Source organism: Mytilus californianus, unplaced genomic scaffold, assembly GCF_021869535.1.
Source record: "Mytilus californianus isolate M0D057914Y unplaced genomic scaffold, xbMytCali1.0.p SCAF_14, whole genome shotgun sequence".
NCBI classification, from domain to species: Eukaryota; Metazoa; Mollusca; class Bivalvia; order Mytilida; family Mytilidae; genus Mytilus; species Mytilus californianus.
The window spans coordinates 27,750,194-27,764,025 of record NW_026262626.1 but is presented as its reverse complement, the minus strand read 5'-3'; the positions used below and the strand labels follow the sequence as shown (position 1 = coordinate 27,764,025).

The window sequence follows — 13,832 nt, the reverse complement described above, 5'->3', positions numbered from 1 at the left end:
AATACGTAGAAACTTAGAACATATGTAAGCCAGGACTGTATAAATACGTAGAAACTTAAAACATATGTAAGCCAGGACTGTAAAAATACGTAGAAACTTAGAACATATGTAAGCCAGGACTGTATAAATACGTAGAAACTTAGAACATATGTAAGCCAGGACTGTATAAATACGTAGAAACTTAGAACATATGTAAGCCAGGACTGTATAAATACGTAGAAACTTAGAACATATGTAAGCCAGGACTGTATAAATACGTAGAAACTTAAAACATATGTAAGCCAGGACTGTAAAAATACGTAAAAACTTAGAAGCTATGTGACCAAATACATGTCCCATTGTTTAAAAATTTGAGAGTACACGATGCGCTATAACATTATAATTTACAGCTATGGTTAACTATACGCTGCCCCTCTAACAACGAGCGTTCATGATTATAAAAATAAAAAAGCTGTGATATGATTGCCAATGAGACAATTTTCCACTAGAGACCAAGTAATATAGAAGTTAACAACTATAGGTCACCATACGACCTTCAACAATGAGCAAAACCGGACCGCATAGTCAGCTATAAAAGGCATTGAAATGACAACCGTAAACCAATTCAAACGAGAAACTAACGGCCTTATGTATGTACAAAACAATGAACGTAAACCAAATATGATAAACAGCAACAAACGACAACCACTGAATTACAGGCTCCTGACTTGGAATTGGGACAGGCGTATACCGAATGTGGCGGGGTTAAACATGTTTGCGGGCACTTCCCCTCACATGGGACAATGGTGTAACAGCACAACATATAACCAAACTATAAAAATCAGTTAAAAAGGGCTTAACTCATCAGATCGGTACAAAGCAGAAAAACAGCCAAACTTACAAACCAAATATTTGTATCTTTGGAAGAATTAAGTACAGGTTTTAAGTAATTTGTGGTAACGAAATCCCTGACTTAGTGATTTACCAGTAATACACTGTAAAAGAGGGACGAAAGATACCAGAGGGACACATACCTGTCAACTGACCCGGATCCTGCGGGTGTGACCCGGCCTGAGATTTTCACAATTCTGAGGGGTCACCCGGAACACCCGCCGGGTGACCAAATAACCCGGGAATCGGGAATTCGGAAAATATCCCGTTTTCACCCGGATTCCTTAGCCTTCAGACTGATTAGATATAAAGTCATTTCAATGAAATACCGGCAAATTCGTAATTCTTCCTGGACAAGAAGTTCAACTAGCAGTGTAAACTCAGCTCAATTGACCCATTTCAGTGCATGGCTTCACTTGACAGCTTTGGTGTCAAACACACTGTTAATTAACACCAATTACCGTAGCTTTAGGTCGTAAATAATTTGTGTATTTCAAAGTTGTTTTAAAAACAATTTGAGTTACTTCCCCTTTTTTGTCAATTCACAATATACTCCTTTAACTTATGTTTTTTTTTGTAAAAAGATTAAATCTAAAATGAATTGAATGCACAAACATATCAGAATAATACTTTTACTTATTGTTCTACCTTAGAACAATTAAAAAATAAAAATTTTGAAAATTACTTTTTTTATCTATACCTCCTTTATTTGTTAAACTTTATTTTATTATACTCTAATATCAACAAATGATATGTTTAACTGTTTAAAAGCTGCACAAATGTATGTAAAGAAAACACAAATTGACACATTGTATGTCATGGAATGAATATGAACAGGAATTAAGGCAATGAATGTAACACAAATCTATCAATGACCTCCAGGTGCAATGAAATAATAATATGTACAATATTAAATTACTTAACCATTTGGACATGTTTTGGAAACTTTGATATAAATTATAAGAAAAATGTCCCCTAAATACTGAAATTCAGCTCGGAAAAGTTCGTACGCGTTATGACCTGAGATTTCATTCTTCTATGCAGGTCATCATCTGCATTTTCATTGTCATAGGTTGACAGGTATGGGGACAGTCAAACTCATAGATCGAAAACAAACTGACAACGCCATGGCCAAAAATAAAAAGACAAACAGACAAATAATAGTACAGATGACACAACATAGAAAACTAAAGACTAAGCAAAACGAACCCCACCAAAAACTGGGGGTGTAAAAGTCGTGATTAGAAATTTAACACTTGTATTACATGTTTAGTTATAAACGTGTTTATGATTGTGTTTAATTTCTAAACATATTTCTCAGTAAGCACATAAAATGTAAACATGTCTTGAATTTAAACACTTTTAAATGTGTTTTAAAATGAAAGTGTTTAGGAATAAAACACTTATTTCTAAGCTAAACACACTCCTAAACACATTGTACTGAGACACGTTTAGACCAAAACGTGTAAAAAAAGTGCACAAAAGATGTGCTTACAATTGTGTTTAGGATCTAAACACCTTTTTTACAGTGTACATAGATTACGTTCATTTAAATCCAAAACGTCACTATAGAAATGGGCATAGCGAACGAGTTGTGATATGTAAGATTGTGCCAAAGGAACATCATCATCAAAAAAAGGAAAATTAACAATAAGTAAAGAAAAATCGTCCCTTTTGTCGTAAAGTTTTGTTGAGAGTTTCCCGTCTAACACTGAAATATATAAATCTATGAAAGAACAGTTATTATCGTTTATATTTGATTTATTCAAAATAGGTTCTTTTATTGGGTAAATTTCGGCAGTATATTTAGATAAATGAATCATCCTTGATTATTTAACGAAAACATATTATTTAGATAAACATAAATGTTGTTGAATTTATCAATTAAATGGAATTCAGACAGGTCTTTACTGCATGAGTTTCGCCATGTACTGTGATTCATAACAGTACAAGTCTGCTATTAATGGGGCGCAATTGTGCCCATAGGAATATCTACAACCTGTCGATATAACGTACACAAATGTTGTCAAGGAGAAAATTAACAGCTTCGGCCATCTCATCATACCTTCAGTAATCATATCTAACATATTTAACATTCTCATTAGAAAAGGCTTTAAATGAGTTGCAATAAACATATTTGCAATCAGATTTATCAAACAACCAGTTGATTAAATATAAAAAAAAATTGTTTGATAAGATTGTGTGAAAGTGTAGTGTAAAGAGTCAACAAAACTGTCAGCAGAATCAAAAGGACCACCTAAAGCATGTAATTCATCTAAAACACCCAAAGATTGTTTTACATTCCAAAAATAGTTAATTCCACTATTTTCATATGTTTTAATACAAAAGTTAATGATAAATTCTTTGATAGTAATTATAATGAACTAGTTAAAAGAACTGAAAGATTAGTAGTAGAACACTTACATGAGGCCGAGATGAAACAATATTTTACGTTTTGTGTAGTTTAGGTTACCAATACATAGTAAGGACCTTCACATGTTCATAAAGCTTTTTTCGTGATCTTCGAAATTGAATATACAGAAGTTTAATTCGTCGGTTTGCAGTAATCCCTCTTCTTATATGTTTAAAATTGTACCGCTATTTCTATTAAAATGTAATAACTATGACATCATGTTTATATTATCTGGAGCCTTATATCTTTTTATATATTGTATGTGTTAACGTTTACCAATATAATATTTTCACGATTTAAAGAAGTTGAGTGGATTAATTCCGGTCTTGCGCAACAATAAAACAAGATATTATATATAACAACTGGCCGCCTGTAATGCTTTTTAGACATGTATTGTAATCGGATTATAAAATTAAAAGATTTATTAAATATTAGTTTGGTTAAGAATTAAATTTAATTTAGTAATCGAAATTTTCAAAATCTTTTGGGAACGAAGCATTTCTTCATCCTCTTTCCGGTTTACATCAATGAATTTCGTGTTTTAAATTAGACCTAGATGCATCTAATTCCCTACTGCTCTTTACTAATTTTAAAAGATTTTGTTCAGGATGATTTTATGAATTTAAATTACCGTGTTTTGTTTTTGTTCATTGTAGTAGCAGTTTGTATATTTAAATAAAGAATGTTGCATTATTTAAGAGATATACGGCTTTATCAAGATCTGGTATAACTAGTCACCCATCATAAACAGAACGCTACGGTCTTACAAATATCTTTACAATGCCGATAGCCGACATGTTCCGCTCTATGGCTCCCAAGACAGACCATCTTGCCAATAATTTTAAATCTGTTATTTGTAACTAATATAAATCGTTAAGAGGGAATTTTCTTAAGATTAGTTGCCACACATTTAATTCAAAATCATGCTTATGAAGTATTCATATATTTAACGAATTTTTAGGAATTCTTTTTAAAATGTGAAATTTAAACGAAAAATAAAAAAAAAATCAAATGGGAAGATCAGTTTTGGATATGCACATTGAAAATGGATATTGTTTGTAGTTTCCGGTTTTGGTTTCAACGGTGAGTGCAGTTATATTATCTATTAACCAAGTAAGGAAAACAAAAGCAAAAAAAAAACAAACAAACAAACAGAGAAAATAAAAGAAATGAAAAAATAAACAAAAAGTTTAAAATAAACGATATGCATAGCTTATAGTATTTAGTTATGACAAGTTCTAAGATGGTACTAATACAATACCATCACCACGCATATATGCATACACTTCATCTACATGTATAGAAAAATATCGAGTTCAAGATAGGCATGTATATGGAAAAAAACAAGTCTACCGACTATTAACTTTTAGGTATTCTTCATCTGAAACAGCTTTTGGTGTGTATGATATTATCTGTTAACTTACCCAAGGGTTCATAAACGAACGACTATATATACGAAGATGTCACATGCCCAAGCCCCCTTTTCCACGATTCTTCACTTTTGACACAATAAATGAACATGAACCTATTAATCTTTGGTAAAATCTCAAACACAATACATGGATCCACACAAATATATCTTATTATGTAATAGAAACCTATTTTAGAAGGGTCCTATTATAGAATGGTCCGAAGTCTGGAATACCCTCAATGTTTGTATTTCTTCATCTTTTATTTGTTGTTCTTCAAAGAATTGTTTGTAAATGAAGGATTTTCGGAATAGCGTCTTTGTAACTTATTCACAAGCTGTTTAGATTCGAGGAATTTCAGAGCTAGACTTCTCTTATGGTCACTTGTCAATTAATGACTGCATGTGATATCTTGGAGACATGTTTTTGTTCTATTGTGTTTTTGGTGAAATATCTCATTGTTTCGTTATTCAAAGCACGCAGCATATATGAGTAAGACCAAAGATTGACGGGCTCAGAGTGAGGTTCCGGAAACTCATTATATTGTTAATGATGTCCAAAATGTTTTTACAAGTCCCACTACTAACTTTGCCTTGCCAGGGCCCCCGCCCCCATCCTCCCTCCTTTTTTTTCAAAATCTTGGATCCGCACTGTAACATTCTTTAAGAAAAACTAAGAGAGACAAATCACCATTTAAGCAATTTGGAATATACATTTTATTCTTCAATATAGTGACTTATCTACTGGTGTCATTGCATATATTGGATGGTTTCTTTATACACTAAGCTGTATCAATCTATGGTCACATTGTTAAAGTTTACAATGGGCGTATGGTGGGTATTTAAGTTCTAAATCTGATAAAAAGATAAATACTTTACTCTCTTTGTGTATCTTATCTTCTTTTACATTGATGTAATTAAAAGATATAATCTTATAACAATACCTTATCAATTTTTAAGCAAAACGGATTGCACCTAACAAAGTTTTAAATGATATATTTTGAGTTTATATACATAATCTCAGATTGAATAGCAAATATAAAATCTCAGAATTAAAAATGAATAAATAAAACGAATAAGGGACAACAATGCATATTCACCACTGTGCTTTTGTTCACAAGCCTTGAAATTTACTAAATAAAGGATAATATATACCTGGTCTTATTTTTTGTCGCATTTTAGTCTTTTTTTTATAACCATACTTTTACAGAGCGCACAACACACATTCAGTATACGAACGAATGCAACTTCATAGTTTAATACCAAGAACAAATATGTGCATTTAAAAACTGCTAGCGTGTTTATATCCATACTCATATTGAACCCCATGGCAGTTAATAATGAAAATATGTCATAGCAATTTGTATAAAACAGCCCGTTCCCCTTCAAATTATTTTGTATGCTATGCAACTTTTAAACGCTTGTTTTGTTATATTATATCTATACTAAAATATTTTTTTTTATCTAATAGGTTAATAGTTTTCAAAGGTACCAGGATTATTATTTAACTGTTTCCGATTCCTGTTATTAATTATCCCCCTTGATCATACATATAAATCTTACTTGTACAATATAAGTACTCAATCAGCTGAATGCCATATAGTGAATCCTAGTTGTCTATTTATTTGAATTTTTTTTTAAATGTGAGCAATGTTTCTTTTGCATAACTGGCTATTTGTATATGAATATAGGATACGTCAATTTGACAGCAACCCAACGACACATGGAATCCAAACTCATCTTGAGATCAAATTTACTGGCTTCAACAGCAGACAAGTGCGATACGTTAATGAGACAGTAACCCAACAACACAAAAACCTTGAGGTTAACACCCGATTTTTTATTCAAATAACTACAGACAAGTATTTATTTTTGTCAAGCTCTAAATCACCCCGAGTCTCGCTACGTAGCGAACAAATTTCTCCACGCAGCAACACATTCCTTAAAGTACACATTGAGATTAAACTGAAGACAACCGCTTCCTAATTTTGGACAGACACATGAACATAATTATACTAGAGTTTACATTGATTTGTTTTTCCTCGATCCTCTCTCTTCGAATTTGGATCAGGTTTTACATTTAGTTGTTACTTTCAAGCTCAAATATGTCATGCATATTCTGCACAATAGCAAATTTGACAACTAATCACTTGATTTGATTCTGTAAAGTGGGAGAATCAAGATTAACAACGGGAAACCGTAGGGTGAGCAGTAAATAAGGTGCAGAAATTTTACCTTCAACAGCTTTCCAATGGTTATCTCAAAGAGATTTGCAAGTGTTTTACAAGGCGCAGGAAAAGTTCTGCTGGCCGTATATGAGATATCGTATTAAGTGCCAATCTGCCTAAGAATCATGCAGTGGTGAAAACATGACAAACAAAAACCCACTCAAGTTGACATTAATTTATGTTAAAATTGTATACAATTGAATTACCAGACAAGCAGAAACGAAAGATCTACCATTTAATTCTAACTCAGGATGAGGGTATATTACTAACTTCAAAATAGGATGGTTAAGTCAGTGGGTTTTTTTTCTGCCATGTTTTGAAATTTTGCTAAATTGCCTGATTATTACAAAGACTAGGACTTCATATTTGAACGTGGCTATGTACTCAAACATCAAACAGATGCTACCGCCATTCTATAAATGACTTACTTCAGACGGGAGAAGTCTTATAGTATGTCAATTTAAAATTTAAAATAAAAACAGTGAAAAAGTTTAATTCTTTGTGATATGGTAATTTCCAACTATGGTGGCTTCGTGTCTCTTTTTCTCAAAATAAAATATAATAAGAGAATTAATCTGAACAAATTTGAAATCTGTCTATGGAGTTAAAAATAAGCATGTTCAATTTCCTATAGTTCAAAGTTTATAAAAAGAAGCCTTGAATGATTTAGAAATAATGTGATCATGTATTAGTTGTAAAACCTGTTAAAGCTCTTTACAAATATACAAACAATGAATATTTAATACTGTAATATCATTACATCTTAAATGTCTTTGTGTATGTAATATGTCCTGAGGTATGTGTTATAATAATTACTGGCTTCTAAACTATGAGAGCCAAAGTTGATATTTCTTTGTTAATTAACATTTTTAATCTAGTCCTTTTCCATGTATGGTATTTGTTTCACATTTTACCTTACATCTTTTAAATATATTTCCAACGTCTTCATAGGATTTTATAATTTCAGATACATCGGTTGTTAACGTATTTGAGTTATGTTTGATGATATTACGGGATGTCAGCATCCTTTCGCACGAAATCCACAATCCTACCAAATCTCTGTTTCGCTTATTTTCGATAAGTTTAACAATGAAAATATATAATCTAAAGCATGCCAGATTCAGATTTAGGGAGGCAGGGGTCCCGGGCCCCCTTTATGAAGCTACATATATGGTAAATGCATAGACTTTAAACATGTAAAACTCCTAGCGTTGCCTAGTTTGCCAAATACCGTTTAAACTCTTGTGTTGAATTGGTTGTTTATATTCGAACTCGTTTTTTAATTATGGCATTTAAAAGGATACTTATGTATTTTCTCTGATTTGTTTACAAAAAATCTCGTTGGTAAAATTTAACTGAATGAAAGAGACCTTGTATTCATTATCCCATTTACCATAAACCTTATCCCCAAAAACAAAATAAATATCTTAGGTCTCATTATCTCATAACGTCCTAAACTGTGATAACGGCCTTCCTTTAATTCAATTCTTATTTATGTTAATACATGTATTTCCATTTTCAATGCAAATATTTGTGAAGCAATGATGTGACTAAAATACTGCAACATATCCACACTACAAAACACCATAACTTACTCAAATGAAACAAGATTTAACCTAAAAGCAGTAAACCATTAAAAAAATACTAACGCACCACAACGTTTTCAAATGAAAAACACAAAATAAGCAAAACTGAATTATTGACAAACGGAATAAAAAAATTGATTTGAGCAAGATAGTTTACTGATCGACTTCGTTAAATAATGGACTACTTATTTTGCGGAAGTCGTCTACTAGTAAATTATATAGTTACATGATATACATGTACATGTATTAACCAAGTTATTTCAGAAAGACAACCATAGATACGTAAAAAAGGGCTAAACTATCTTGGATATTCCAAATATTTTAATTTCCAAAAGATTTACGCACTTTGGCAGTTTGTTTTGGTTATAATTAGTACAACTGACAGTGGAAATATAATAACGACATGTAATTGCGGGCAAAATCCACATCCATTCACTCCCTTTATATTTGAGAAGTTCGCGTCAGTAGAGACATTGTCAGACCTCCGGACTGGAATTTTTGGACCCATTCTGTTTGACTGAAGAAAGTTTAAAATGTAACTCATTTTTTCGATAATGTATGTAACTTACCCTTTTTGACAAAAATGGTTTCAAGGCTTCTTGTGTCATTCAATTTCAGTTCATCAACTATACTGGCTTAAGTTTAACAGAGCTATACAAATAATTATGAACGACAAAAGTGTCGTATTTGGTTTAAATATATTGTTAATGGTTACAATTGCTATTCTATTTGTTCCTGTAAGAAATCAATGCACTTAAATTGTTTTATTATATCAAAACTGTAAAAGATGATGTTAACAAATCAGTCGTGCGTGACCACCGAGAACTCTTATAAATCGGTCAGGCAAATATATAACCAAAATATTAAATATGATTTTAAGGTGCAAAGGACCAGTCTTTCGCAAGTGAAAATCGACAGAAATGGGTATTCATACCGTTACAGCACTGTAACAGATTCGAACCAATAATTTCTCGATTCGCATTTGACACGAACTGTGAATCAAAGGCGCCGTTACGGGTGGTAACGGCAACTTTTTTGGTTTAACCGCTTTTCCCACTCCTATGGCTAGTGTGGTGGTTTTTATATAGACAGCAACAAACAATTAATTAAATTAAATATTGCTACTCTTATATCTTTTTAAGAGACTTGCTTACCCATCAGAAGAGCCTGAGGTAACCCCAAATTATTGCGCGTTCTTGTTTCTCAGTCTTTAGTTTACTTTGTCGTGTTTTGATGTATACATGTACCAATCCTGACGAGTAAGGGGCCGTCCTGCAATTTTATTTAAAAGACTTCCGTCTCCTACCCTAGGAGGAGGATGTTTGATTATTTCCTGCATTTGGTCTTTGAAAATACAAAATATTTCTATTAGAGGTGTTTATTCATTTAATTGATATCCGTATTGCAATCATTGATACTATAACAAGTACATGCTTCTATAATGATATATATCTAGTAAACAGTATATCTATTTCTGATTTTCAGAGTTCATCAGGATGTAATTGGGTTTTAACGAATCATTAAATCATGAGCTGCAACCAAGTCGTTTTAGAACTTGCCCACGATGTCGGCAACAACGCTCCTAACAAAATGGCGACTGTTATTGAAAGGTTGCGAGTTAAAGGAGCCCCGGCTCCCAGAAACACACCAGCGTCGCCACTGTTATCAAGATCAAGCAGAGTAATACCCAGTACCGTTATTGCTTTAGACAAATCGTATGAAATAGTTTTGAAAAATTCTAACAAACAACTAATTGAGGCGGGAAATACAGTTGCAGTCAGACGACAAGACTTTCTAAGTCGTTTGCAGCATGCAAATCAAGGAATAACATCAATGGATTCGCCTTATGAGTCCAGTGAGGTCGGCATTACAGAAGAAAAGCCCAGTTTTGTTCTCTGTGGAAAACCCGTAAATGGATTCACTACTAAAACAATTGATAAATATTTAAAAGATCAGAGAGTTGGAAATTATAAAACGTCTGCCCATGAAGTAACACGAGTAAAGTTACAAAATAAAGAATCAAAAACCAGAAGTGAGCCTAACAGATCTGCTGGTCTAGAGAAATCTGTAAATTTCAATGACACACTGACAATACAAGATACTAGTAGTATCAAGTCAAATAATGGTGCAAACAACCCCCCACCAACGACACCGGCGCCCTCTATTATATCTTTATCAAAGCGAGGTACAAATATGTCGTCATTTGAACTGACGGGGAAAAACTTCCGATCAGCATCCTCAGCTGACTGGAGAGAAATGATTGGATCTTCTGATCAGAAACGCTCGAGATTAGACAAGCCAGCAAGATCAGCTGACAATCCTTTGAAACATTATCTACGGATTAACAATAAAGAAAGAGCTCGAAACAAATTTTCAGATGACTCCGTCAAAGGTTTTAGCTTGCCAAACTCATTTTCTACCAAGGGAATTAAAAAATTCAATAATCCATATAGACTTCTCAAATATTCAAAACGGCAAATGCTTCTGCATCAAAAAGAAACCACGGATCAAGAGCATCTACAGAAAATAACACATCCGCCGAAATCTGCACCTCATTTAAATGGAAAAAGCATTGACCTACCAAAATCCATTCTGCGAGTGCCCAATCCTTGTTCGGAAACTTTTTTGCTGCAAATGATGCTAGATTCGAGTACCATGTCTGGAAGAAAGCACCCAAGTTCTAAATATTCAGATATTGCCGTACACAAGGATTTGGAAGAATTCATAATGATACGTTCACCTTCCTCTCAGAGTAAAGGTATGTCACAAGGGCCTAAATCATCGAAAAGTGCTAAAAGTGTTTTGAATGGTTTGGATGAAGAGTCCATTTGGCCAGGGAACGATGTCCAAGAGGAAACATTAGAGAAGTCATCTGCAAAAACTTGTAGACTATGATATTTATTAATTAGAAATTAAATTGGAAGTATGCTTCTTGGCAAAACTATGTACTCAGACATTCTTGTAGCCTAATTGCATCCAATCGGCATCCAATTCATATAACACGTTATTTTTGTTACGTCACTTCCGTGTATTACCGCATGGCACTTCAATAATCTGTTTCTGTTCAGGATCTCATGGTTTTAGAAATTAAATGATATTAAATCCTTTTCTTCATTTCATCACGATATAGTCCTAATGTCGTTTTGAAATTATAATATAGTATTTATGCTGTATTGTATTTCTTCTTATTTCTCTTTTTTTTTTATTCTTTTTTTTTGGAGGTGGGGGGAGGGGCGCCATGATTGGTTTTATTTTCCTTTGTAAAAGTCCATCGGATGCACACTTTGCACTGAGTAACGTCAAACATTGAAGTATAATTTTTTTTGACAACATAATTCCTCATGTTCATTTGATATCTGTTATTTATTGTTAGAGTTCCTACTTTGGACATACTACATAAATTATTGTTGGTTTGTAGGAGTGTTGCAGCATAAGATTTGAACAGAAATAAAAAAAAAAACATCTTTTTTTCAAAATCTTCATTTATCTCCAAGGATGCTCTTTACAATCTGTGAAAATAAATTTTGAATTCATTATCACGATTTAAAATTCGTTATACACGTTTCTTATTAATAGGCTGTAAAGAGTCAATATGGACGCTAACCTAACATCTTTGCCTAAAATGTTTATCACATTTAGTATTAAGCCAATGGGGTTTTTTTAATGGCTGCGTTTTGCAATCCCCCCCCCTTTTCCCTTTACAGTCAAAGAAACCGTTAGCACTAATTACTAATTGTATTCATCTGGTACACGTGTTTAAGGAATGACATTCTAATCCGTTGGTACCTCAGAAATCATATAATATACTTAGGATTTGACGAGAATATCACAAAACTGATTATCAGATATTTCCATGAACTCCATCTTTAGGAATTTCAAGCGATGCTTAATTTTACAGATATGATGAATTGAACTAATTTTTATATTGTTATAATCTTTCGTTTAACTTATTGATTTTCTCCATGTAATTATTTCGTACGATTTTATATGAAATAATCAAGTATTGAATAGTGAAATGGAACAAGATTAAGCTAAAAGGTTCGTTTAAGTAGAAAGTGAAATGTTATGCGATCACGAAACTGTCAGTAGATTGATAAATAAGGTAGAAATATAAAACAAAAAAGAAACAATGGTCGGAAAGACTATAGCCAGATTTTGTTTCAACTTAAAACGTGTTTTAGCAAGCTAATTCTCAGAGTTGTCACAAGTGCAATTGTATTTAGATGTATCATTTTCAAGGAAACTAATGTACTGTCATATCGGAATGAAATATTATCGTAGAAAAACTGTTTATCAAGATATAGTAGTTGAATTAACCTAATTTTATTTTTATGTGTATGTATAACTTAAGGATGAATTTCCATGTAATTGTTTACTTTATAAATTTTTGTCAGAAAATGTTATGACCTGCATGAAATAAATACCTGAACACGAATTATCAATCACAAAACCTGTTCCTTTATGTTATTGAAAAAAAGCTTGTTTTTTATTAGAGAAGTAAAAAAATGGTTTATCCCGAAAAAGAAACCTTGCCTCCCACAAAAGATGAATGATCGGTGCCTAAAAATCTTTTTAAAAATGCAATCCGTCACGTGAATCTTTTGTATTGTCATTTACATACATTTTTTATTTGATCCTCAAAAGCAGCCTGTGAAGGCTTTTTGTACTAATACGACAGCGAAAAGCCATGTTTAAATAAATATTGGCAAATATGCTGCACGCAATAACCCCATTTACGGTTGTAGTTTATTTATCTCGACTGCATTTAGACTTAGACAAGCAAGCATCTTTACTCACATTATGTCTAAACACAAAACTGATCACAACTGCTTATATATTCCCTGTCACAAGTAGGGGTTCAAAGGGTTCTTCATTTTTTTTAACTTTTAGTCAGAACACCTAATCAGAAATTTTGAGTTACCAATTTTGTAGTCATATCCGATTTTTGTAATTATTGAATGATGATGATTGATGTGCGGTGTATTAACAACAAATACAATAGGTAGGTTGCATAAAGACCGGGTTGAATGGAATTTCGTCTGCCACTAGAAGATAAGAGTATTGGGTAGTGACGGAAATTTTTGCATTGCAACAGGCTATCTACGAACCTGTGCATAGAGCGTGGAAGTCTACCTACTCGAGCCGCTGTATTAAACGTCTCTATTTCGACCGCGAACGTGTTTTGTATTCATGCATCCCACACAGCCAAACGGATGCCCCTCTTTGGCATGGATTTTACTTCCGGAGTACAGAGACGGCTGGTGTCCGATTTGTTTTTCTAACTGAAATGAAATACATGATTCATTAACATGATATATCAACCATAA

The 13,832-nt window shown here is 32.8% G+C and overlaps 1 protein-coding gene across 4 annotated transcripts in view; it reads left to right on the top strand.

The window, feature by feature from the left end:
- The window catches only part of LOC127724693 (uncharacterized), a 119,638-nt gene extending 106,683 nt beyond the window's left edge, over positions 1–12,955 (top strand). For 2 of the 4 annotated variants that reach the window (XM_052231754.1, XM_052231753.1), the window contains exon 5: positions 9,991–12,955. In XM_052231754.1, coding sequence (XP_052087714.1) covers positions 10,033–11,400 — 1,368 coding nt within the window. In that variant the 5' untranslated portion in view covers positions 9,991–10,032 and the 3' untranslated portion in view covers positions 11,401–12,955. Of the gene's footprint in view, positions 1–3; positions 4,367–9,990 lie in introns of those variants that run through there. The other 2 variants (XM_052231755.1, XM_052231761.1) reach the window with 2 other exon arrangements.
- Positions 12,956–13,832: the final 877 nt, after the last annotated feature.